The sequence below is a fragment of the Zalophus californianus genome, chromosome 5 (assembly GCF_009762305.2).
Source record: "Zalophus californianus isolate mZalCal1 chromosome 5, mZalCal1.pri.v2, whole genome shotgun sequence".
In the NCBI taxonomy this organism is placed as follows: domain Eukaryota; kingdom Metazoa; phylum Chordata; class Mammalia; order Carnivora; family Otariidae; genus Zalophus; species Zalophus californianus.
The window spans coordinates 3,847,387-3,875,153 of NC_045599.1; the positions used below are offsets into that span (position 1 = coordinate 3,847,387).

Sequence of the window (27,767 nt, forward strand, 5' to 3'; positions counted from 1 at the left end):
CATACAAGAAAATCCCATGTGTTCTATGTTTAAAACACAAACTCAAATCTTTGTGTAAAACACTTATAAAAATGGCAGTATTTTTGACAATCTGAATAATCAGTTATGGATTCTACAACAAAAAATATTTCTACCTGGCAGGTCTTGGTTTTTACTAAATTAAGTAACATTTACTTAAGTTTCTACTGTGAAATGTCTACTAAGACAGCTAACAGTAAGAAAAAACACCTACAGGCAGACAAGAAGTTTACTGTGTTAACCAATTATGGTCTGGAAGTTTCTGCAGAGGTTTCTTCCCATGTGTTTTCCCAGCAAGTCATTCCTTTGCTTCACTACAGAGTAACACAAATCTAAACTGCTTCATAACCTTAATTCTCAAAGGCTGCGACTGAAGTATTTACTTACTTCCTGTGATGTGGAAACTGATGTTCCAGGATTTCAAAACTCCTCAGTGTGAGATTAAAAATTAAATCCTAAGGCATCAGAATTCCTATTTCTGTTTGTGACTTGCCAGTTAGACTTCAATCTTAAATGAAGTGTGCATGTGGTTTTATTAAACAACCTGTCACGATGGACAAACTGGACGCCTTCCACAAATGCTACTTAGCGCCACGGAGACAGAACACAATTCTTAAAATTTAATGGAATTCCAACAGTAAACATTTTCCTATGGGTTTTGGTTTCCAATACCTGCCTACTATTGGGAGTTAATACTTATTACCTGTTCAACAATTACAGAAAAAAACTTTAAAGTTATGAAAAGTTTTGCATTTGAGGTATATAAAGAATATTCATTAAGAATAAGGTAGTCAAGTTTTCTTTTACTCAAAAAAAAAAAATCACTTCAAAGAGCTGACCTCCATGTACAAAAGACAAGATCAATCACATTTATCACTGGACACAAAGAATATTCCAAAGATCTTTAAAAATGGTAATTAATCTCAAAAAGGAAAATTAATTTTAACTTTTATAGTTCATTATCAAGACCATACTTGCTTAACAAGGTAATTATGCTATTGATACAAAACATACAATATTTACATTTAACTGTACAAAATAATTTAATGTTTACAAAAATATTAGAATGTTTAGAGTTGACTGACACAGTCTTAAGTAATCTCTTCTAGAGAAATATATAGTAAGACCACTGATTTCCATTTCATTTATTGTTTAATAAGTCAAAGAAAGGATGCTGCAAGGCTTCATCCAAGGTGATTCTTTTCACTGGGTCATATTCTAACATTCTTCGTACCAGGTCAAACAGTTTCTCATGTTCTTCATCATGACAAAGCATAAATTCCTGGGGGAAAAATGTCTTTGTTTAAAAAAGAATTTAAAAATAATTTTTAAAAACATTTTTTTTTAACCACCTCGAATCTTTTCTTTTACCTTTAATGGTTTGCAGCGTCTCCTAACATATCGGCCGGCGGAACTGTGTTCATCCCAGTCTAGCTGGTTATGGTGGAAATACTTGTGCTTTCTACAAGAAAAAGAAGTCTGGGTCGGTAAAAACAACAGAAGAGCCACATGTTTACCCTACCCCCACTGGACCGAATGGAAGCATGGGCAGCTCTGCAGACACACATACACATGCATAAATGTTTTCAAATCTCAGCAGTTACATATCAGATACTTTATGGTACATCTCCCTCACTCTTGCACCCTCTGAAGTTTTAGTGGCCCACCTGAGTGGCTCGTAAATACCATACATGGAACAGTGTCGGCCTCTGGATCCAGTCCTGTGAGTTCAGATTTCACTAGATCTGGGATGGGGTGGTGAAGCTTTGTTTGCAAACCACTCTAGCATGTTGTCCAAAGGGCAGACACCTAGCCAGCAGTAGTACGGAGCACAAACAGGCCGACAGGACTCCGAAATCCAAGCCCCTCTAGCATGTTGTCCAAAGGCAGACACCTAGCCAGCAGTAGTACGAAACACAAACAGGCCGACGGGACTCCGAAATCAAGCTCTTTCTACTACTCTCTGTATTATGTTTTTATCAAGTTAGGAAAACACTTACGCAAAAGTTAACCTGAGCGTAAAAACACCACCTTTGTTTGCTAGATCACGAGATAAATACTGCATCACTTTTTAAAAATTTGACATCATGGAAAAAAAAAAACTAAATCAAAGTCCTTGGGACAAGCAGTAACGAAGTTGGGTTTTCTATAGTTTGAATATAGGGCCTTGCACGTACCTTGTTTTCTGAATCATGTGTGTCGGTATGGGTCCTAATATTCGTTCCATCATTGCCAGGTGCTCTTTACTATCATGAGTCTAAAATACGTAAGAAAAACGAATTTAGCACTTTCCCCCCTTGTGCTCCAAGCACAATAAAGGAAAATACAAGAAAACAGCGCTGACAACAAAGGGCTAGATGAGACAGCTGCACGGCTGACACTACACTCTACTTCAAAGATGGAACAGTACTGAATGAGTTGTATTCTCCGTGCAAACCAGTAAGACTGAAGTCTTTCTGACATCCAACAGTAAGGTTCTGTAGCGCGTAAGACAGGGACTTTAATGCAAAAATGAACATTTTCCTTCATTTTCATTTCTTGCACCGTTTGTTAAAGAATGACTAGCGAAAAGTACCAGAAAAACGGTCTCCTCACTTAATCAGCTGCTGACCCCAAACTGGCCTCCATTCACCAGGGAACAGCAACATGCTGACATCTACTATTCCCAGGCAATAAAAATACAGGGCCAGTAATTCTCACAACAATCCTGAGCTCCGTATGTGGGAACGTGCGTGTCCAAGAAGCTGAGATACTAGCTCATAAATGAGCAAAGGTGAGTTGTGGATCTAAGTAAAAACTCGTATTAAGTACCACAGGAGCAGAGCTCTGGCCCAAGTAGGGGAGAGACCCGCACACTTACAGCTGAGATGGTGAGCTCCCTGATCAGAGGCTGGCGGCTAACTTTTGTGAAGGTCCAAACAGTAAACATTTTAGGCCTACCTGGCCACAAATAGTCTCTGTCACATATTCTTTTTTAGGCAGTCATCAGACAGAACATCATTTGCCAATGCTCAGTGTGACAAGGAGAGGGTGTGTGCAATGCTTTTTAAAATCTATCAACTGCTGTTCCTAGCACCCCACTTCCAAAATGCGAAGTCCCTAATCCATGACAGGAGTAGGTAATACTAGCTCCACTTTTATCTTTATGTTTTTAAAATATCACAAGTGAGTCTGAAAGATCATCCGGCATCTTACTGTTTCTGTAGCTCGACAGCTTAGATCTTACTCATCAGCCTGCTGAACTGTTCCTTTTTCAGAATCACAGATACCACCCCCGTATTTTCTGATATCCTTGTTTTTAACTGTTGTGGCTTGCCGAATCAAAGCAGCTCAATTTGATACAAGTTCAGTGTCATTTCCTTCAAGAATTAACTCATCTTTCTGGGCCTGAGAGATACTGAACCACCAACACCTGGCCTCATCCAAGCCCTGCAGGCCTATTTTTCACCCAAGAAATGTCACATTTCAACAAGAAAACCATTCTCCTAAGTAACAACATTGATGGGGAAATGAGCACACAGAGACCTCATCTTGTAATGGAAGCCCAGTCTAACACCCTTGCTGACGTTCTGTACAGGACTACAGACAGAAAAGAACTGGCTACGGTTCACACCATTTCCCCACCATTTGTCAACGTGGAGCCTTCTTCTTTCCAAGGAGACTGAGTTCTACACTGATGTGACTGAAGTCCCTTTGCAGGGTTCCTCTGGGGCTCTTTACAATAGTGCATCCCTTTGGAGTGATGTGGACATTTTCTAGAATGTCAACAGTCTGATTGCTGAGAATGATCTTCCTTCTCGCAGTAGGTGCAGCTAAAAGCTAGCTCAACATTTAAAAAATATTCCTTAGTTGGAGAGTATTTTGGAGGGTGGAACTTAAAACAGAAAACATGTCTCAAACCAGTCTTAATAATCTGCACTTAAGACCTCAGAGTGATTTACAATCACAAATCATGTGAAGCAACTTATTATAGGTGTCAGAAGGAAGAAGGCATGCACTCTGCTCAACTTTTTGACCCTCAGCTTACCGCCACAAACCAGATACACCACCTCCAGGAACTGACTGGTCACCGTGGTTCTAGATAGCAAACTTGTCTATAAACTCAGGGTACTTTTAACAGATCTCTGTGGATTAGCCAACAGGACACAGATGGTGACAGACCCCACAAGCAGAGAACACATTCTACAACAGCCAGCACCCAAGTGACTCTGAACTGCTCACACTCCCCACCCCCGCACCCTGCATCGCCCCCGATCGCAAGTCACCCTCAACAGGAGCAGCCAGAATGTGCCAAACCTGCACCCCCACCCCCCTCAAAAGAGATCACACTTTGAGCACATCACAGCCCTACTTCAAGTTCTCCAATGTTCACACAACCTAAACCTTTTAGAAGATGGTTAGATTTCAGATGTAAGTAGAATTATAAGGGAAGAAAGTAAAGACTTAAATAAGGTTTCCTACTTTGTTTTGCCAAGTAAGGACTTTAATTTTAAAAAACCAACTACCAACTATTATCATCATTCCATAAAAGGGACATTTTAGTACCAAAAACAGAAAACCTGGAAGAGTAATCTCTAAATAAAGGCCAGAATGACAAACTTACAAAATCATTTCCACACTGGATTAGTCTACATTCTGGAAAACACTAACTTCTAGGAAACAAGTACCTTTTCTATCCAAAGAAGTCCATTATTCAGTCCCTGCATCATTTCCCCATTTATGCAAGATACTCTGACAGCACTGTTTACGGTTCCCTGACTAGAGTATGTTCTTTTACGCCTCTACACATTAATGGGTACAATTTCTTCTTCCTGAGTTGGCTGCCACACTCTCTAGTTTTCTGACAAACCCCTCATCTTCCTTATAGCACTGGCTTAAACTCCCTACACCTCCACAGTGGTCCTTTCTCAGAGGAATATAACTGTCCATCTTTCCTGGGTTCCCACTATGCTTTCTACATTGTTCCATGACAGCAAATACACATTGTACTGCAAGCTCCCCCACATCTCTTTTGCACGACTTCCTTGAGGACAGAGATGTTGTCTTTTCATCTTTATACACGTAAGAGCCTTGAAATGTGCCTAGGGGGTCACTGATGCTTAATACACAAGTGTAAAATACCACTTATTGTTCCTGAATTATTTTATAAAAAGGAGTAAGTGACTTGTTCATGGCCGTGCTGATAGTCAACATAACCAGAACGGAATTAAAACTGGCCACAGTTAACATGAATATAAACTTATGCAGGAGCTGAACAAAAAAATGGGAACACAAGACAATATGAACTGTGTGTTAAAAACTGCAATCACATGCAAAATGGACTATGACTATTCACCAAAAGTAGTTCACCCAATTCCAGTTTTAGAGAAGGATGACCATTTTCCATAAGTAAGTTTTAACCTTAAGAACAACACTACAGCAACTTGTCAAGATGGAGGCCAAAATTTTCACGTCTTTAACACCGAAAATTAATTATAAAATGGTATTTACTAAATACATACCTGAAAGACTGTGAAACCAAGGTAATATTCAATAAGAATGCAACCTATGCTCCAAACATCACAAGGCTGGGACCAACCTAAAGCTGTAAAAACAAAAACACACAACTTGTTTTTTTGGTTCGTTTTTAATTAACTTGAGAGAGAGAGAGAGAGAATAAGAAAGAAAGCACAAGCGGGGAGAGGGAGAGGGAGAAGCAGGCTTCCCGCTGAGCAGGGAGCCCGACGCAGGGCTCGATCCCAGGACCCTGGGATCACGACCTGAGCTGAAGGCAGACGCTTAACGACCGAGCCACCCAGGCGCCCTGAAAACACATACTTGTACATGCAACAATTTTTAATTGCCAATACACTACACCTTCCCTATATGGGCGCTCTTTTCACCTAGCCCACTTGGGAGAACAGGAGAGTAAACTCGGGGTTTACATTTTTAGTTTTATATAAAATGTTACTCAGTATGTCCTCCTAATTCTCCATGTCCTTACAACAAGTCAGTGCTTTAATCTGGGGGTGGGGGCATTTTATGTAAAATAAGAGAGGGACGAGCAAATATTTTCCACATGTAACTACCAATTTGTACAAATACTCCGTAGTCTCTGAACTGTATGCAATGAGGAGCATGGTTAGACCCAGTTCATGGTTATTCCAGGAAAATTTATATTTTTATAGCAAATACACATTGACAATCATCCTCAAAATGTAATTACTAACCACTTATCAATTATTATCAGCGTGAAGCCTGAGTTTATTTCTTGCATTAAAAAAATAAAATACTATAGTTTGGATGCCTGGGTGGCTCAGTCGTTAAGCGTCTGCCTTCGGCTCAGGTCGTGATCCCGGGGTCCTGGGATCGAACTCCACATAGGGCTCCCTGCTCAGCGGGGAGCCTGCCTCTCCCTTTCCCACTCCCCCTGCTTGTGCTCCCTCTCTCGCTGTGTCTGTCAAATAAATAAAATCTTTAAAAAAATAAAAAAATACTATAGTTTTACATAAATTACATAAGGATTATAACAGTATTGTAAGCAGTTTCATTATAAGTGAAATTACAGAGCCATTTAAAGTTCACAGGGATCTACTTATTCTACTTATATATGTACTTTTCAGGCTGTCTGTACATGGTATCACATGTACTTTCTCCTTCACAATTCTCAATGGCAGTACTGTTCAGGAAAGAATAAAATACCTAGTCTTCTTAAGCCTGTACTTAATTGGAAAGGAAAAAAAAAAGATTAAACCATATAGATGTTTTCATCTTTTAAAGATCAAATAGTTAATAAAACAATAACATATAAATAAAACCTACTTTAAAAGACATTTCAATTACTTTCAGTAATGAAAAACTCACTGAAAAACTTGACTGTGATTTAGTCATTTTATTTACTTATTTTTTTGATTTAGTCATTTTGGTTAATCCTCACAGTGCCTATCATTTGAACAAATGGATAACTGAGCATGGGGTCTACCTACGGTGACACGTAAAAACAATCTGCAAATGACAGATCTTGGACCCAAAATTAATGTTTTCTTCTCGAGCCACTCCCATCTCCCCAAACAGCTTTTCTCCCAGGTGACCATAACCTTCTGCCACATCCCATTCTAAACCATCCCATTCTCTCGGGCACCACCTTGGACTCTCTGGGATTCCCCACCACTCACTTCTACCTACGTGGCTCAGCTTCATCGGTTTACTACCAACACGGAAGACAGGAGACCAACTGCCCTCCTCAATGGCACCCCTGACTTCATCTTCCTCTTCAACCTAATTCTGCCTTAATCCTCAGGATTAATACTTCACAAAAACACAAAGGACCCTACTAATCTCCCAATCTCCTAATTTCTTTTCCTCAAGGGCAATAATCCCAAGGCTGGATTTACATCAACTAGCTAGTCTAGTCTGGCCACACTTGGAACTGTGTTACTGTCATTACTAAGAATTATTGTATTTTATCCAATCTAGGGAGGCCATTAACAGTAAGACGCATGACTATTTTATGTACCAATAACAAAGAAAAAAATGCCAGTTATTTTGTGTTGTGTTCCTCATGTTAAAATGTGGGGGGAAATCTGCATGTTTTTTTAAGAGTTGGTTTTTTTTTTTTTGACAGAGACACAGCGAGAGAGGGAACACAAGCAGGGGGAGTGGGAGAGGGAGAAGCAGGGTCTCCACCGAGCAGGGAGCCTGACGCAGGGCTCGATCCCAGGACCCTGGGATCATGACCCGAGCCAAAGGCAGACACCTAACGACTGAGCCACCCAGGTGCCCCGGGAAATCTGCATCTTAAAATTGACAACACAGGAAGTTATGTCTTTTTAAGACCCGAAAATACTTCTCTGTCCACAGACTCTTTCCATACCCCTTTCTTTTGCCCTCACTGAAGCCTTTAGTCCTTAACCATGAATACACTTTTTAAACTACTGCAACGCAACAGCTCCTTTCAGACCACACTAAGCAGGAATCCTACTATCATCCATTTCAAAGACAAGCTGGAAACCTGTACTTTCCAGTATGGTAGCCACCAGCCACATGAGGCTATTTACATCCAACATTTAAATTAACACAAAATTTAAAATTCAGTGTCTCAGTCACACTACCGACACTGCACGTACACAGTAGCCCACATGTGGTGAACGGCTACCATACTGGACACTGCAGATACAGAATGTTGCCATGGAAACATGGAAAGTTCTACTGGCCAGCACTGCCTAATATTCTCAATTTCCTTATGCCTTTACCAATCCCCCCACTCTAGGTAAAAATCACGTGTTTTTTTCTACTCTTATTCTGAACTACCAACTCCTGTTGTGCAAAAAAAGGTGAAAAGTAGAAACTGACTCTATAAAAATGTTCTACTCAACTCAGTTGGACCATACTTTTGGCTAATGAGCTTATTCCATGTAACCATCTACAAAGAGCACCTGGATCTGAACTTCCTCCCACTGTCTCCGAACCCCCAACCTCCTGACACTTCCCCACCTGATTAACAAGATCTGGTCTCTCGTGCATTTCTGAGGCATAAGACATGCACTCCCTTACTGAATTCCCTCTTATTTCAAAACTCTGTACCTTAAGTCATTTTCTTCTTTAATCTTTCTCTCTTCTCGAAGAGGCTGTCCTTTTAGACTGGCCCCTCTTTCTTCTTGACCTCCATTTGCTCTTTATCTAGATGTCTGCCAATCAGACCTTTAGCATTTCTACAGCACCATGCTTTTGTGACATGAAAATAGGTAGCCCCGTCACTTCACACTGCTGTGACAGGACTTTTGTCAATAGAACCTGCCCTTTTATGATCTCGCTAAGTTAACTTGTTTAAAAAATAACCACTTGGGGGCACCTGGGTGGCTCAGTCAGTTAAGCGTCTGTCTCTCGATTTCAATTCAGGTCTTGATCTCAGGTATGTGAGTTCAAGTCCTGCATGGGCTCCATGCTGGGCTTGGAGCAAGCATGCATGCATACATAAATAAAATAAAAACTAAAAAAAAAAAAAAAAAAATCCAAAACCAAAAACATCTGAAATGTCTTTACAGATGGTATCACATTTTTCCCATTCAGGAAAAGTTATTTTTAGCCATGTCCAGACAGTTTTTCTTAAGACAGATAATATTTTCTGTACACTGCTAAGAAAATCATACCCATCCCCCCCACCCCCTAATAAAAGATGTGGAGAAAAAAAATCTTTTTAATTATAGTATCAGGAAGGGTGGTGTCTACTGACCCAGAATGACCTCTGGAGCTCTGTAATGCCGCGTAGATACCAAAGTACTATGATGTTCATCGTCGTACGTCGCACTTCCGAAGTCAACAACTTTGATATCTGTGTTTTTCAGTGTGCGTTCATCACGTTTCTAGAAAAATACAGTTGAGTCAACACATAGATCAGTAAAGACATGAAATACTTTATAGCACTTCAAAAGGCTTGCTGCACATGAATTATCTTTCTGATTTTCAACATAACTCCATGAGAAAGGTAAAGAAGGATTATCCTTTTTAGGTTAAATATCAGGATATAACCAGCCTCAGAAGTGAAAATTCCTCATCCAAGATCACCAAGCTAAATTAATTCTAAAAATAACCACCAAAATTAAAATTAAGTCTGTAACTTACCATTTTAGAATTATATTTGACTACATAGTCAGACTTCACAAATAAAATATTTTCAGGCTTCAGATCTGTATGGGTTAATTTATTATGATGCAAAACTACAAGAGAACAAAAAGGCATTATTAGTTTCACTTACAATATTTCATCTGTATTGGGGGACAGTGAGGGTTAGTAGTGGGTATAGGAGTTTCATCTTTACCTAATGTGTATTTTTAGTAACAATGTTTTGACATGTTGCTTGTATAATGAACACTTTTAATTTTCTGGTGTTTAAAATTTATCAAGTATACTTACAATTTATAGACTGGCAGATCTGATACGCCATCTGCCTGATGTGGTCAATTTGAAATGGTAGAAAACTATTTTCTTTAATGAAATCATAGGTACTAAGTCCCAGTAGTTCAAACACAATACAAACATGACCATGATGATCAAACCATTCTAGCATCTGGACACATCGGCTAAAACAGATCAAAATAAAAACAAGTCAGTTCACAGAATTCTGCTTATTTTAGGCAACATGATGGATCACAGTTCAAGTTTATACTTACAAGACACTATTGGGATCAGTACTATTTAAATGCTCCAATACTTGGATTTCTGAACGAGCTGCTTCACGGTATCGACCTACATTTTTTACAATTTTCACTGCTACATGTATGCCATCCCTTAAAAACAAAATTAAGATGAAAAAGGTTTATGTACAGGAGCAGGCTAAAGACATGCGTCCTCTAAAGCATAATCTTACTGAGTATTAATTACTGTTATTTTTCTAAATTAAGTCTAAAAAGACTTTTCAGGACATCTTTTATCAGATTCCATATAACATCTTTTCAAAACATTCTGACAAAACACACTTTCTATAGAACGATTAGTTCCTTTAATACTCACAAATATTAATGTTTCCAGAACTTTACAATTTACCTAGATTTTAAACAAAAGTTAAAAAAAAAAAAAGATAAAGATAAAAACCTCAAACAGAATATGCTACTGCTGAAAGCATATGCTCATTCACTGGGACCAGACCACCCTGTGCCAGAAGGCACACAGGTGTTAGTGAAGAAGACAAGGTCTGTCCCTACGTTCCTCACGGTCTAACGGAAAAAAACAGACACATGAACAACTTACAAGGTTACAAGCTTCGTAGGAGCCACTACACAGCAAAGAGATGGGAGAGCTTAACAATTAAGGGGTTAGGGAAGCTCAAACTTATTCAGAGAAGAGGTGACACATGACTGAGCCCTGAAAAACAGCTACTAGTCTGTAAGATTTGGGAGGAAAAGTGAACATGTTCAAACAAAGGAGACACCACCAGTAGGTCATGAAGCCAAGAAAATGTTTAGCACAATCACTGATGCAAGTAGGTAGAAACAGCTAGAGTAGGGCCCAAGCTTTACACTGGGGTATCTGGGTATCTGTAATACTTCCTAAAAAGTATCAAGCCACAAATGATCTAGAAGGAAATGGATTTCTAAACCTTCACATTTTTTGTCTTCTTTTCTAAATCCGATCTTCCTAAAGATGAACCAGCATTCGAGCCTTTTTTTTTTTTTTTTACTGTGGTCCTTCCACTTTACACAAGAAAACTTCATACACCCCTGATTAGTATAGTAAGATACGTGCCCTAGGGGGCGCCTGGATGGCACAGTCCGTTTAGCAGTCAACTCATGATTTCTGCTCAGGTCATGATCTCAGGGTCGTGAGATCGAGCCCCACGTCCCACTCCGTGCTCAGCGCCGAGAGTCTGCTTGAGATTCTCTCTCTCCCTCTACCCCTTTCCTCACAAAATAAATTAGCCTTAAAAAAAATCGTTGAAGCAAACCAAGCTTTCTAGTGGCTGGATAGCAAACCTTTTTTCCAAGTCTGGTGGTTTCCAATTCACTGTTTTCAACAAAGCCCCAGTGAAACTGTGAGCTCATAAATCATTAAAAACTTATTTTGATGATCATCTCCCTATGACACTTGGCATGTATCTCAAGACTTTGAAGAGTCGCCATGAAACTACTGTGACAAAACTCCTTCTAGTCTCATCTACTGTATGACCAAGTTTTCTCAGTACTTATTAGCTCTACAAATGAAAAATTAATAAAACTGTTAGCTAACACTATTATAGTAATCATAGTACAGTGAAGAGTTGTACACTTTCAACTTACACGTTACATGTCATCTAAAAAAAAAAAAGGAAACCTCTAAAGCACCTGAGGTATGTTTATGAATATGTATACTCCTTTTTTAAAAGTCCAAACCAACCCAATAAAAGACACATTTCCAATTAACTTTTATACATGGGTCCAATAAGTATAATATGCAACAGATTTGTACTTGATCAACTGAATACCATTAACTGGAATATCTCAAATACTAACTTTCGAATCTCAAGAAATTTTAAAGAATATTAATAGGACAACTGGTGAAGTCGGAGTAATATATGAGCTGGCAGAATTTGAAAATATAACACGTGTGTATATAGAGAATGATAAAGAAAATGTAAAATGTTAACACGTGGAGAATCTGAGAAAAGGATATATAGGATTTTTCAGCTATTCTACAAACTTTTCTAGAAGTCTGAAAGTATTTCAGTATATTTCAAAATTTCACTTTACATTCACATTTTTGTTGCAAAAAAGACAGGGTGATAATAAGATACTTATACTTTATGGAAAATGGATTGAAAATAACCAAGAATAAAACATGTTTGAGCATTCAAGAGGAGTTGATTCATGGCTAATATTAGGTTTATCAAGTTGCTATAGTATTTAGATTCCCTCAAATATATTTAAAGAGAGAAGTTTAAAAATATATTGTTTAAATAAGGTGAAAATCACATCCTTCCCAACTATTTTATGATGAAAAATTTTAGATACCAATTTAGAGATGTGCAGTTGAACTATACTGTTTTAAAGAGGTTCATTTACAAAAAAGTTTGCAATTTACAGAACAGAGATCCTGGAGCAAAATGTTAAAATGAGACACAGAGCACCAAATCACAAAGGGTTTCGTATAACTCATTAAAGAATCTGGACTTTATTCTGCAGCCTTTAAATAACAGAATTTCTTTATAGTTAAGAAGCTAACTCTAATATGCAAATCTGGGAATAAAGGTTTTTCTTTTTTGCCATAGAAATTTTGATTTCATGAAGTCTGAAGAAATAATGTATAAGATCTGCATGACAAAGAGCACAACTGTGATAAAATGAAATTCTTCTAGTACTATCTAGTACTTAATAGCAGACTTCCAGTTGTAATTATGGATCATTCCAAAATAAAGCTGGAAGCTTCCAAAATCTTACATATTTTTTTAAGTTTTTTTTTTATTTATGGGGGGGAGAGGTCATGAGCATGAGCGGGGGAGGGGCAGAGGGACAAGCAGACTCCCCACTGAGCATCCCTGATGGGGGCTTGATCCCAGGACCATGAGATCATGAACCTGAGCCAAAAGAAGATGCTTAACCAACTGAGCCACCCAGGAGCCCCTAGAAGGTTCCAAAACCTTTTAAATGGAAGATGTTCCCTTCCACACTCCCTTAACAACACTCCAGGGCAGACTGCTTTTTGCTAGGCCATTTCTTCCACTGTGCAATCTTCAGATCGAGAATACATGTTTCTGACCGAGATTAGATAAGCTTTATTGTCTCTGCTATTCAAAACTAAAGCAAAGCACTCTAAATCTCCCCTAAGGGTCAAGGCCTACGTTCTAGGAAACCCCTTCACTTGAAGACCCACTTTAATTTCAACAAACACCAACTGATGGAATTTGTCAGGTTTTCTTTTTTTAAAGATTTTATTTTTAAGTAATCTCTACACCTGCTCTGGGGCTCAAATTCACAACCCGAAGATCAAGAGTCGCACGCTCCACCGACTGAGCCAGCCAGACGCCCCTGAATTTGTCAGCATTCTTGATCAAAATCCACATTCTTGGTAAATAACCAGACACAGTTCAAGAAATTTTGGATATTTACACCACCCAGGAAAACATGTGGCTACTACTTAAAATACCATTTCATCTAAACGATGGATCCTTCCCCCAAGAAATATCAGAATGTTCAAAAAAGAAAAACAACTTACATGCCATGATCAATGCACTCTACAACTTTGCCAAAGGCCCCTTCACCCAAAGTGTCCACGATTTCATCTAAAGTAAGGGAGGAGAAAGACGAGTAAGTACCTGAGTATCAATTACCTAGTTATTCAAACAATGAATACTTAAGTGTGGAATATTTTCAAATGATCTCTACCAAAGCATAACTAAGGTTCCAGCACTCAAATTATTTTATTTTCAGCTGCTACAAAAACAATTAGATAGAGCTATCTTTCTTGCTCTAATCTCAAATTCCATTGATTATTTTGGAACTTTAGAGTAGAAATATTTAAATTCTACAGAAAAGAAGAAATACAAAAGAACAACAAACAAACCCACAAAAAAACAAAACAAAAAAGCAATGAAGAGTTCTTTAGCCCCCCGCTGACAAACTATTCTTAAAAAGATTATTCTGTCTGCAAAGTTAAAAAAGTGTTGAAAAATATTCTATACATCTTGCTCTTAGAACGTCTCCACTTTGACAGATCAGGTGACCCTCCTCATCATCCTCTATACTCCTGGATCTTTTCCTTCGGTGGCTCTTCTGGAACGGCAAGTGGGCAGCACCAAGATCGTCCAGCCAATCAATATATCAGAGTGAATTCAGGGCAGAATACGCAATTCATTCAGCGGGGAGATATTCAGGCATTCAGATAAGCACCAGGCCACGAACAGTTGGCAGGAGCAATTTCAAATTCAGTCCCCAGAAATTCACAGGGCACAGTTTATGTTACAGAAGAAAAACATGGCAAGGAACAGATTTTCAGATAAGATACTTAAAGTGGCAATAGAAAAAAACAACACAATTGTCTCTTTAAAATACTGATTTAATTGAAGTCTGAAATTTAAAGAATGCAATGTCATGATCTACTAATCTCTTGCTATAAAATAGCATATGCTGTGAATTGAAATGTCTAGTCTGTCAGGAAAAGATTTTAAAATGTCAAGATTAGTTGAAATTGCTTATTTAGCAATATTTTAAAGTATACATTATTAAAGTAAAAGGGGAAATAAAAGCTAGTTAATTTCAGTGTTCAATCTAATCAAAGCTAGTTCTACTGAAGAAAACTTGGGGAAGAAAGCAATTTATTCAAAGTTTACTGATTAAACAGGTGAAGATGTCTGAGTGTAATAAAAGGCATACTTTTGGCTAATGCATTTTCCATTCAGCACCCATTTCAGAATTTTGATGGAACTAGCTACGGACAATGACGCACTGTGCTCTGGGACTTCCCTAGAGACTATCAACAAGTATCCACCAGTGCAACGTTCTAGATTTGTTTCCAACTATCAGGAAAAGGGCTTCTTTTAAAGTGTGTTAAAAAAAAAAAAAAGTTTAAGATGAAAGAAAAGATGGGTGCTTCATCTTTTCATAAAATTGTATTACAAAACTTAAAAATATTTTTAATATTAAAATCAAGAACTCATGATCTGGACTGCAGAAAATGAGTAAACGTGGGCAAATGAAGGCTACCTAATAAATACAGATTAGCTATGAGAATTTGGATGTTTAAGGACTCAAGTAATATAAACACAATCATAATATATCCAAATAATATCATATGTATATATAAACTTTTTCAAACTTACTGGCTCCTTAAGAGCTTTTACACACAAATAAGCATCCACCCAAAATAAAAACAAAATCAATCATACCATACGTGACTGATGACTTGAACAGTGTCTATTACGCTTCCTTTTAGGACTGCTTCTCCTGCTTCGGACCGAAGATTTACTGCAGTGGACTCGATAACCGCTTTCAACGTCTCTGTGATAATGTCTAGGAACATAGCCTTCACAGTAGTCATTTCTGTATTCATCAACGTATCTCCGGTCCCGATAATCTCGCTCATTCAAGGACCTCGCTTCTAAATAATGACTGCGAACACAGTAAAGGATTTCAAATCATTCTCTTCGTTCTGCAGCAGTGTGGCTCAAACAGAACATTCTCTCAATAACTCCTGGTTTAAACAGCTAACTCAATAAAAGAAAAATGGTCAAATTGATGGATTAGAGTTCATACTTATCTCACAAACTTAAGACATAATCTTGCTTTAACCAACAAGCGAGTTCACATTCTCCATCAGATAGACTATCAAACACCACATATCAAGGAACAAAGCTTGAGTCAATTATGTTATGCTCAGGGTTTACTTAAGTGTCCCTTTACCTTTTAAAGAAAGTTAAAACCAAAAATTCACAAAACTGCTCTTCTGAAATTTATCAGTCTTAGGATACATGCATCTGTAACTAAGCTTGCTTGCTTTCCTCACAGAGCCACACACAATCAGAGGCAGATCAAACAGGATTCCTTTCTCTTTTAATGTAAGTGAATTTTAGTTCTCTCCAGCACACACAGAATTCTTTCATAAAAGATGTACTGGAGCTAGAAGGAATCTTAATTGTTTACAAGCCCTTTCATTTTACACATCACTAAATTAAGATCCCTAAGAAGGAAAAGGATTTGCCATGGTTGTAGAGCATATTCTAACTCCTTTCATACGGGCCAATTTTACTACACGTTATCACCCATCCCATCTCCTCTCCTCTTTGTATGCCGAGCTTCCTGGTTTTCCTTTTTGAGAAACAGACAACACCGCTTTTGAAGGCTGCCTCATGTGCCAAAGACATTAAGATATATTCCCCACAAATGAGAAAAGGATCTTGTAATTGCTTGCCTAGGATTACAAAACACCCACCCGCACCACCCTATTTCCCTTTGTGTTCTGATTTCCTGTCATTCCTGCTTGCAAAATACTCAAAAATTCTACATGGGAAACCTTACCACCTAGTGTCACAGTGCTTAACTTCTGAATCTACAGATCCCTTCAAAAATCTGATGAAAGCTATGGACCCTCTCCCCTAAGAAATGCACAAATGCATAAATAAAACTCTGCAAGGAATTGCACAGAGGTCCCGGACCCCAGGAAGTCAACAGATCCCAGTTAAGTAGCCTAGATCTGATGGAAAGAAAAGGACATAGATTCAATTGGCCCAGTTTCCCATCCCCCTCTCTACCTGGAATGGTGTCCTCTTCAACAGAGTGCGAAGCTTCAAGAGGGATGCACATGGAGCACTGAGGGAGAGAGGGGACACCTGCCCAGTCAGACAAATTGGCTATAAGAATCCTGACAAGCAACGGAGTGACAGATGTTGACTAGTTGCCCTCACCAACCTCATTCTTTGCCCAGAATATGCTGTTGTTCTTTTTCCCAGGGGGCTGGTGTAGGCAGAGATACAGGGAAAGCATCTCTAAACTCCTACTCAACAGGGCAGGGCTGGCATCAAATCCAGGCTAGGGAATTGCAGAACCCCCTTTACTCCCTTTCCCCAGTTTCAATCTTAAATTCTAACCACTGGAGAAACAACTCAGGATATTAGGGTAAGAATGTGGGTCTGGGTGAGGGATCTGATCACTTGGCTTCGAACGTCAGCGACAAATCTACATCAGGCTAGAAATTACCTCACTCAAGGGCATCCTTTGTAATTCTGTAAGGCATCCTTTCCATTAAAGTCCAAAACCTATCAGAAAAAACTAATACTAACAATCTTTAGCTGGAATAGTGCATAACATTAGAGCTGCAGATAATCCATAAACAATCTACAGACTAACAAACATGAGGTGAAGTAAAGCCATGAGGATAAACTAGAAAGATGAGGGACCTCTTCAATCTGTAACCACCAAGCCTTAGAAATTACATAAACAAAGTCTACAGAATTATAAAGGCTATGTATGGACAGAGTGGACAAGATGAACAGACTGATTTAAGTTCTAAAAATATTCACTGAATGTCCAGTGAATATTTCACTATGGTCCTTCAAAATGGGCATTCGTTTTTATTTCCACACAGGTCCTGTGGAAGATAAAAAAATATATATATATATAAGGCAAAATCCTTGCCAACAAATGAACAATTTGAGATTACGAACATAAAAACAAAACGCAATGTAGGAAATGTTGAAAGATTGCATGAGTGCTAGGATCACTGGGCGGGGGGCTCAAACTGAAATGGTCAAAGAAGACTCCATAAAAAAGCAGAGTTGCATCTGAAAGGAAAGTCAAGATTTGGATACAGGAGAAAGCAGAAGAAATGCCAGGGGAAAAGAATGGCATTATTACCATCTCACATTAACAGATCACAACAGTGTTCTGGGAGATGGGCTGTCTACATACTACCCAGGAAATGGTACGTAGACAATTACAGCAAGACCAATTTTCCACATAGGGGAATGAACAGAGGCAAATAAATAAGCAGGGAACAGATCATGCAAATCTTGCATGCCAGGCTAAAGAGTTTAAGATAGCGTGTCTCAAAGGGTGGTCTGTTTATCAGTAATATCAAAATATGGAATTATTAAAAATGAAGATCCCTGGGCCCGAGGTCAGACTGACTGCATCTACATCTGGTAATATGCATTTTAAACATACCTCTGAGGGTATTCTGTTCACACTCAAATTTGAGAATCATTGGTTTAAGACTTGATACTCTAGATTACATAAGACACTTAAGAACTTTTACCACAATACATAAAGGGGTTGTTTACAACCACATCAGTCTTCCTGATACACTGTACAGAACTAATTAAGCCTGTAGCAAGGGAGACCAATTCACAGGCTACTGCCAAAAGACAAATCAGACACTTTGCAATATGTATGAAAAAAGGTTAAAAAAAAAATTGATATACAGTAAAAGCTCTTCTAAATCAGGAAAACACCCTGAAAGAGAAAAAATATGTATTGGACAAACTCACTAAAACCTTAAAAATTCAAATTAAAAAGACTATTCTTATTTCAAAATGTCAAGACTGGTAGGAGCATGAAAGAACATGTTGTAGAATCTGGTACAAACTTTCTAGAAAAAAACACAAATATGTAGCAAGAGGTTTGCAAGAGTTCACACTCTTTACCTTAAAAATGTCCCTTCTTAGAACCTATTTTCAGGAAATAGAGGCAAAGACTTATAAAGAATGATTTTTTAAGAATAGTTAGAAATAACAGGGGACTAGCAACCTACTAAGGTTACCTTCTTTACAGTTTACTGCAGTTCTCTTTTCAGTAATTTTATAAAAAATACTATTGTAAAGTTTTGTTTTATTTATTTATTTATTTGAGAGAGAGCACACACAAGCAGGGGGAGCTGTGGGCAGAAGGAGAAGCAGGTTCCCCGCTGAGCAGGGAGCCTGATGTGGGGCTCGATCCCAGGACCCTGGGACCATGACTAGAGCCAAAGGCAGATGCTTAACCGACTGAGCCACCCAGGTACCCCTATTGTAAAGTTTTTCAATCTTCAAAAAAGACTATTAGAATATTCCAGATTATGGAGAGCAATTACCAAAAGACACCTCTGGTGCCACTGTCAAAGCAGCAGCTGCTGGCCTGCTGGTGAACTGGACTGACATAGTATCGTATTCATGTAGTTAATTGTGAACAAGAAAACTATTCATCACTCAAGTCTTCCTTCCTACATATACAATGAATAACAAACTTATCAATTATTAGTACTATGATGTTAAGCCTCACAGGGCATTTTGTATTTGCTAGTACAAGGGTACAGATGTTTTTCTACAGTGCATTAATTAGCTCAGGTCACTGTCATCCTGGGGCAAACCCTCCCTCTTCCCCATGTGACAGTATGTGACGAAGAAAGACTAGTCTGCAGTGACTATCAACAAGCTCACTGTTCCGCAGAACAAGTCTGTTTTAGCATGGAGAAAGAAAAAAATTACATACTGTTTTTTAAAGTAACCCCAGCTGGCTAACTTAGAAAGTAATCTGGCAAACAGTCTCAATGGGACATCTGTACAAAACAAGGAGAAAACACAGAACCAACAAAACAAATGAGAAAGGGAAGTTAATGGAAGACAGACTGAAAGAAATGCTACTCACCTAGCCTTTCTTTAATCCTTTAAGTACTTTAAAATTCCTTTAATTCTATATAAATGTATTACCTCCAAATTTTACACAGTAAGAGTATAATTAATGCTACTGAAAAATTTTTACTGAGGCCCTTTCCTAAATTACTGGTTCTTATAATAACCAAGCTTCTAAAAATCCTACACACCTCCACTGGCCTTATCTACAAATATAACCTATAGAATACAGTGTAGGTGACTAATCCCCCCACGCACTTTACCATTCCCAGGTAGCACATGCTGGTCTTCTCATCTGGATTAACTCTCCCTACCCCCTCATCATCTCTCATTCGTGGAAACCTAAACGAGCACCCCAAAATACGTATCTCCTCCTACATACAAGTTAAAGGCACTCCCTGGACATCCTACCATCACTATGACGAAACTGCTTGTGTCTCACTGCCCTGACTATACTGTTGGCACCTGGGACTCCAGTCTCCCACCAGTCCCAGACAGACATCAATAAGAATATGAACTGTTTTATTCACAGCTGTAGCCTCAGCACCTGTACAGTATTTAGTCTATAACAGGAACCCAATAAACATTTTCTGAGTATCTGTTGACTGAATTATAAAACAATCTGAAAGAGTAAAGCTACATAAGCTAATGAGAAATCATTAAAACTACTAGTGTTAAAATGTTACTAATTCAAAAGAAATTTACCAATCAGATTCTTTAAACTGGTGATGTGGTTTACAGTGTCTGTTCTCTTGCGTACTACTGTGGGACCTCCTCTTCCGTTTGTGATTTCCACTGTAGCTTTCATGGCCCCAGCTTGCTCTGCTATCCCAATCAGGGCAGTGAGTTCTTTTGGAATGCCGCATCTGTTAATGGAAAGGAAAAGTGAGCTGTGGAGACTATAGATGGCTATGTTTAGTAAATAAAATATTACACAGTATTTAAATATAAACACTCAGCACATGGGCTCATACAGGTTCTAAAATCTTTGTAGGTGGTATTTCCCAAGGCATAGGGCACCATTCCACGGTATGTCAGATGACTGTAAATGGCATACAGATCTAGTACCAAATGATGCAGGACACTGTGAGACCTTAATAACACATTTTCTTTCAATTCTTCTAAATAAACGCTCAAGTTTGGTGTTTATCTTCAACTAACCCTTGCTGCTAACTGCCATTGTAAACATAGTCAAAAAGTTAGGATTCAGACTAACAGTTAGATCCAGTAGACAATATCCAGCTAGAAATTAATAATCTGAGTGGTTTTAATTAATTTTTTTTTTTTTTTAAAGATTTTATTTTTAAGTAATCTCCATACCCAACGCAGGGCTTAAACTCACAACCGCAAGATCAGGAGTCACACACTCCACCAACTGAGCCAGCTAGGTGTCCCTTACCTTCTTTTTCTAGTAAATGATCACCTGATTAAGTTATTAATATGATTTCTTTAAAACAAAACATTAACTTTTATGAACTTTTTTTTTTTAAGATTTTTGTTATTTATGTGACAGAGAGAGAGAGCACAGGCAGGGGGAGCAGCAGGAAGAGGGAGAGAGAGAAGCAGGCTCCCCACAGAGCAGAGGGGGAGCCCAATGCAGGACTCGATCCCAGGACCCCGTGATCATGACCTGAGCTGAAGGCAGTCACTTAACCAACTGGGCCCCCCCAGGGGCCTTATGAACTTTTTTTTTAAGATTTTTTAAAATTTTATTTATTTATTGGACAGAGAGACACAGAGAGAGAGAGGGAACACAAGCAGGGGGAGTGGGGCTTCCCACGGAGCAGGGAGCCCGATGCGGGGCTCGATCCCAGGACCCTGGGGTCATGACCTGAGCCGAAGGCAGACGCTCAATGACTGAGCCATCCAGGCGCCCCGCCTTATGAACGATTTTAAAGAGAAATATCCTAAGTGTCATACAGCTTTGGCAAAATCCTGTAATACAGACAACTGAAATCAGAGAAACACTTAGGGATACTAAATACAGGGGATGATGTCTTAAAGGTAAAGAAGTTTCTTAAAACAAACAAACAAAAAACTAAAGAGAGTTCCTTTTTCTAATTTCAGAACGACTCCAAGCTTTGGGGGAAAAGGTAGGACATGAGTAGAACACACTATTCAAACAGAGAAACGGAAAAGCAAAACAAAAAATTTTTTTTAATAAACTCATTTTCTCTATTCAACAAGTTTATTTTCAGATCATCTTCCAATTAGTCTTAAAATGAAAACGGTTGTAGATCTGGGGTGACTAAGGAAACCAACCTACAAGGATGCACACGGTCAGTGAAATCAGATGAGGGTAGTGACCATTCCCTGATTTCCTGCTTCCATCTACCTCTAATGCACAGGTTCCTTCCAGGCTCAGGATAGGTGTTCTAACAATGCAATCACTATCTGCTGCTCCCCATCTTAATTCTTTTACAAAGCAGTGAAGTTTTTAACAGTGATATCCAAACTGCTCAAAGGGTGAGTTTTGCAACTCAAGAGCTGGAAAAAAAGGTAAAATGGAGTAAATTCAGCTTAGTTTACTGCCTTTAGCTTGCCCAAATGACTTTGTAACAAATTCAAGTAAAAATTTAAATAAATGATTTCAAATGCATTAAAAGACTTGAAATGAGGCAGCTGCAATTCTCCTGGGAGGTATTCCCTAAGAAAATATTTATATCATGCCTTTTGCTTAAAAAAAAGAAAAGAGAAGGCATTGGTCAGGTAAATCAAAAATTCCAAAATGTGTTAGGATTCTCCCTGGGAATGATTTATTTTTTTTATTTATTTATTTTTATTTATTTATTTGAGACAGAGAGAATGAGAGAGAGAAAGAGCGCGCGCGCACATGAGAGGGGGGAGGGTCAGAGGGAGAAGCAGACTCTCCGCCGAGCAGGGAGCCCGATGCGGGACTCGATCCAGGGACTCCTGGATCATGACCTGAGCCGAAGGCAGTCGCTCAACCAACTGAGCCACCCAGGCGCCCCCTGGGAATGATTTAAGTGAGCATTCCAGTTTGATAAGAGTCACCTCAAAATGGGAAATTGAAATGAATGACACTACAAATGAACTTGAGGCAAGGCCAACAGAAAAGCCATCTAAAAAAATTTGTATTTCTAGTGGAATTCTTCCAAACCTTCCTTTAATCACCCCAACTGTTTTTTAACCACATTAGTAACTCTTTAAAATTGCTTGGTTAAGCATTCTTAAATCACAGCCAGCAAAATTACAACACCTGATGACTGAGGATTATTATCATGACTATCCATTATGAATGCAGTTTTTGCAAAACTATCTGCTTTAGCTTTGTGGGGTGTTTTTTTGTTTTTCTGCCCCTTCTATCAAGTCTGCCAAAACCAGCTCACCTCTAACAAGGCAGAATTCTCAAATCACCAAAAGTTCTCAATACTCAAAACATTAAAATAAGAATGAGCACCCTGGGAGGGCCAAAGATTTTTTAAATTTCTCTAGTTTAAAGTTCACTACTTTAAATTTAATTCAGCTGTCGTGAACTTTTCCCCCTACTAATGTTCAGAAATATTGTCTGAGGAGGCAAAGAGAATCCCAGACCTACATGTTAAAGGTCCTTCACATCCACACAAAAGAAAAAACCACTTAGAATTATTACACTACCTTCAGTTAATAAACAATCTTACATGTGAGAATCACCGCATAGCTTTCATTGAAAACATCGGACACAACGGATCCACCTTAGAAATCTGATTCTTTTACTGCCCTTTCATACCCAATTTTATGCCATGTACATAACTAAAAAAAAAATCGAAACAGGCTCAAGTTATGATCAGATGGCTCCAGAAGGACCGCACTTAATGGGTAACGAGGAGCCTGGAGGAGTGTGTGTACGGAGCACAACCATACCAGGACAGCTATAAAGCAAGACCAGGTGGGGGGCCGGGTCAGCGTGCAAGGCCACTTAAGTAATCAAGGATAACCTGATGCCCAAGTATCGGAAACGCAGATCAGTGCAGCAATGGTATGCTCCACTTTAGGGGGCGAAAACCGTGCTGCACAAGGCTCGAACCCCTCCATAGTTCCACCTCCCTCGAGCACGAGCTCAGTTCCACCACCTGGACTGGCAGGCTTGCAGTTCCTCCGACGCCCAGTCGGTCCCCACCCCCTCCACCCCGCCCCAGGCACCTGGCCAGGGCCTTTGGCGCACTCGCAGCCAGATCCAGAGGTTTTGACTCTGGAAAACCCTCGGAACGCTACCAAGGGGCAGAGACCAGGCACTCAGAGGAGAACTTGATCTCCGACTACACAAGCCCCCAAGAGCAGCTCTCAAAGGGTCTTCCCGACAGGTCCTCGCTCTCGCCGGCAGCACGAGCCAGGGCTCCTGGAGCCCCGACGCGAGCGGCCAGGGCCATCAGAGACGAGTCAGCGGCAGAACGGCGGCCCCGCCGCCGCGGGGCTTTAAATCTACCATGGCACCTGAGCAACTCTAGGTTTCAAAGGCCACCAGCGGGACTGTGCTCCAAAGAAACCCCGATCGCCAAGGCCCCGAACTGGGTCATTTCCCCGACACCTGGCTTCAAGACTTAAAAGACTGGGAACGGCCCAGCCCAATCCACCCAAAACCTCACCTCCGCAAAAGCAAAAGGCCCTCTGGCCGAAAAACGTCGCCAAACCGCCGTCTTCCCTCTCCAGCCGCTGCGACAAACACCCCACAAAATGGCGGCAGCGCTGTCTCCTTACAACCCCCAAAGCGGCCTCTAGCGCCACCTACGCCGCGCGAACGCGCCTGCGTGACAGAGGCTCGCGCGCTCCCGTCGCTCCGCGTAAGGGGCGGGGCTTCTGTGACGTCCAGGGCCGGACCGGGCCCTCCACACTGCGGCTGCGCGGCCCAGCAGGCCCGGCCCGGAGGTCTGGGGTGGGGGTGGTGGACGGGACCGTTAAGGTTGTTTTCGTTGGGGCGGAGTCTGGATGAAATCCGCAGGAAATGCCTGGGCTCTGTTCTGACCTTGTGGCACGTGTCTGCTACATCAGATGGAGCTGGGTGCGGCACCCCTCGGCAGAGCCAGCCGTGGCCCCGTTTCCTGCTCTCCCGCTCAAGTGGACCACACTGTGGCCCTTGGGCTGTCGTCCCTCGGTCCCCTCCGGGACGTCAGCGCTAGAGAGTGCCAACAAGCCGCAGCTAAGCCCCCAAACCTGCCCTGTGCCAGGCCCGGGGCGGGTGCTGGGGGCAGTTCAGTGAACAGAATAGGAGCTGTCCAGACCGCCTGGGAGCTTGCAGTCTAAAATGGAGTGGCATAAATAAAGAGGATGTCTCAGGAAACAAGCTCAGGGTGGCTTCTCTTTTTGAGGCCTGTGCTCCTCGTCGGAAGAACACAACAAAAAAATTGAGCAAGTTTCCGCTGAGACTCCTCACAGGGTTCTTCCTGTTAGGGTGCCCGCTTCCTGGGCAGATGGTAGCTAGAAAATTTCCCTAACAAAGCTCCCATTTTTGTGTCCCTGCTGGGTGGGTTTCGTTTAACCGAGGCGGAGTGACATTTGAGAGCTAGTGAGCATCTATTAAGGGGCTTGCTTATCTCAAAGTATTTTGCAGTTCTAAGAGTCCCTAGACAGTTCTCCATTGTGAGTGTGTAGAGCAAAGACAACCAGTCTGAGCCCTAGGAAACGATTTTAAGGGACGGAGGGAAAGAGCCTGAGAAGGAATGATCGGAAGGCGAGGAGAACCAAGAGTATGGTGTCAGAGAAAGCTGGTGGGAGAAGGGTTTAAATGAAGGAAAAGCTGGCAGTGCCAAATGCAGGGAAGGGGTCAGGTATCCTTAGTACTGAAAGGGTCAAGAGGATTCTGTGTTCTGACAAGGACTCACTGAATAAAAGGGAAAGCCAGAAATCAAATTTGGGAGGACAAGGTTGGACGGTTATGGGCATAAACTCAATAGCATGTGGAAGACCGGAACTCTTGTATATTGTTAGGTGAAAGGAAGACCCTGTAATTTAGTAATCTGATACCCTTAGAAACTTGTGCCCCCTACTTAGGATAAATTGAATTGCCATAGAGATTGTACCACAGGTCTTCAAAAAGTGAAGTTGAAAATACATAAATCCTCACGGAGATCATGCCACCCTTCAAGAAGTGAAGAAATGGAGTTGAAAAGATAATTGGAAAATTGGAAATGAAAATTCTTTATGCTATAGAATGAAATGGACAATATTGGGGCGCCTGGGTGGCTCAGTCATTAAGCATCTGCATTTGGCTCGGGCCCTGGTCCCAGGGTTCTGGGATTGAGCCCCGCGTCGGGCTCCCTGCTCAGGGGGAAGCCGGCTTCTCCCTCTCCCACTCCCCCTGCTTGTGTTCCCTCTCTTGCTGTGTCTCTTTCTGTCAAATAAATAAAATCTTTAACAAACAAACAAAAAAAAAGAAAGAAATGGACAATATTATTGTTGTCTGGAATAGCCAACATTTCTGTATCTACAACTTTAAATCTTGCCCATCCTTCCAGGTCCATCTCTAAGGTGCTGTCCCAGACTAGATCTGTTCCCAGCCATTACCCTGCTCTTGATTGCACACCAGTTAGAGATGAGGTCCTGAAACAAGTAGCCACAGCATACTGTTATGCCTGGAGCCACCAAGATATGCCAACCAATTTTGCCCAAAACATGAAATTTACTGGTTCTACAACTGATTACCCATACTGGATCAGGGACATCTATCAGATGGGGTGTCAAACTGAGTGGACTGGGACATTTTGCAAGGTAAAGTGGGGCTCAGCTTGCTGCATATGTAGAGGCATAAACTGAAGCTGGCCCCAAAGAAAACTTGCTTTTTTTTCCCTTTGTGCTGAGAAACGTTTGTCTCAAGAGGATATAAGAGAATATGGTCAAGACCGTGCACAATTCTGATCAAACAGCAATACAACATTACAAGGCAGCCCATTGAAGGAGTACCTAGGTGGCTTAGTCAGTTGGGCATCTGACTCTTGATTTCTGCTCAGGTCATGATCTCAGGGTAGTGGGATCCAGCCCCTCATAGGGTTCCACGCTCCGCCTGATTGTGTGCTCTCTCTCTCTCAAATAAAATCTTAAAAAAAAAAAGGCAGCCAAATGGAAAGGCACCCAGAGGCATCTATAGACATCACAGAAAAGTGTTCCCGAATAGCACAGTCTGCTTTGTAGTTGCTGCTATCTTGTTTAAATGTCATTTTGAGTATTTAATCTTAAGTGTGGGGTCGCTGGGTGGCTCAGTAGGTTAAGCTTCTGCCTTTAGCTCAGGTCATGATCCCAGGGTCCTGGGATGGAGTCCCACATTGGGCTCCCTGCTCAGTGAGGAGTCTGCGTCTCCCTCTGCCCTTCTGCCCCCCAACTCGTGTGCGTGCACGCTCTCTCAAAAATAAATAAATAAATAAATAAATAAAATCTTAAAAAAAAAGAAAATCTTAGTTTTGAAGAGCAAGCAGAGGAATATTCTTATATAGTCTAGCACAGATATGAGAGCAGAGTTTCAGAGAAAAAGTCTCAATTGTCAAGTAAATGAATTTTATTTTTTATTTTTTTTTTAAAGATTTTATTTATTTATTTGAGAGAGAGAGAATGAGAGACAGAGAGCACCAGAGGGAAGAGGGTCAGAGGGAGAAGCAGAACCCCTGCTGAGCAGGGAGCCCCATGCGGGACTCGATCCCGGGACTCCAGGATCATGACCTGAGCCGAAGGCAGTCGCTTAACCAACTGAGCCACCCAGGCGCCCAAGTAAATGAATTTTAACAAAAGCTTATCGTCTCTATAGAGAAACATTTACAAAGGCATAAACAATCCTGTACAGAGTTATAACCTCTGTTTTAAGTTGCCTATTACTGATAATTACCAATCTGTATTCAATTAGATTTTTCATTTGTGTTTAGCTATCAATTAAATATCCATTATGTGCTAACCACTGTATATCCATGGTCGCCTCATTTAATAATCTAAACAACCCTGTAAAGTGATCAATCTTTGGTTACTTGCTCTAGGTCACAGTTAACAAGTACCAGAACCAAGATTCAGTCTTAGACCTTGCTTGCTCCAAAGTACTTGTGTTTAACTATTCACTATGAGTGCTTCAACTCATAGAACAAAGTACCTAACAACTTACTTTTTCCTTAGTCGTTATGGAAAATATGCCGAGTCCATCTTTCAGCAACACCGAAGGAGTTTGTCTTAAAACAAAAACAAAAACAAAAACCAACAACTCTCCACGGTGATATATCACCAGGGGCTG

General features: G+C 40.3%; 1 protein-coding gene across 4 annotated transcripts; it reads right to left on the reverse strand.

Moving 5' to 3' along the window:
* Positions 1-539: 539 nt before the first annotated feature.
* On the reverse strand, positions 540-27,767 carry CLK4 (CDC like kinase 4). 4 transcript variants are annotated; one of them, XM_027605735.1, is made up of 14 exons: positions 24,151-24,299; positions 20,270-20,430; positions 16,712-16,769; positions 15,350-15,572; positions 14,147-14,237; positions 13,681-13,747; positions 10,167-10,283; positions 9,910-10,076; positions 9,619-9,713; positions 9,230-9,359; positions 5,520-5,602; positions 2,196-2,275; positions 1,390-1,480; positions 1,056-1,300 (listed from the first exon to the last, which is right to left on the reverse strand). In XM_027605735.1, the coding sequence occupies exons 4-14, from the start codon at positions 15,350-15,352 to the stop codon at positions 1,160-1,162; spliced, it is 1,065 nt and encodes a 354-aa protein (XP_027461536.1). In that variant the 5' UTR covers positions 15,353-15,572; positions 16,712-16,769; positions 20,270-20,430; positions 24,151-24,299; the 3' UTR covers positions 1,056-1,159. The 4 variants fall into 4 exon arrangements, with proteins under 4 accessions (XP_027461537.1, XP_027461534.1, XP_027461535.1 ...); XM_027605736.1 differs by lacking the exon at positions 14,147-14,237 and having other exon boundaries at positions 540-1,300; XM_027605733.1 differs by lacking the exon at positions 16,712-16,769 and having other exon boundaries at positions 570-1,300; positions 24,151-24,295.

What these genes read in the sequence shown, in the direction of transcription:
- CLK4 (XM_027605733.1), bottom strand. Translation starts at nt 20,430, where the DNA reads ATGCGGCATTCCAAAAGAACTCACTGCCCTGATTGGGATAGCAGAGCA. An exon ending in GAGTGCATTGATCATGGCAT is followed by an intron (nt 10,284 to 13,680) that starts GTAAGTTGTTTT and finishes TTTGTTTTTAAG; the next exon opens with GGATGGCATACATGTAGCAG. An exon ending in ACTGATCCCAATAGTGTCTT is followed by an intron (nt 10,077 to 10,166) that starts GTAAGTATAAAC and finishes GATCTGTTTTAG; the next exon opens with CCGATGTGTCCAGATGCTAG.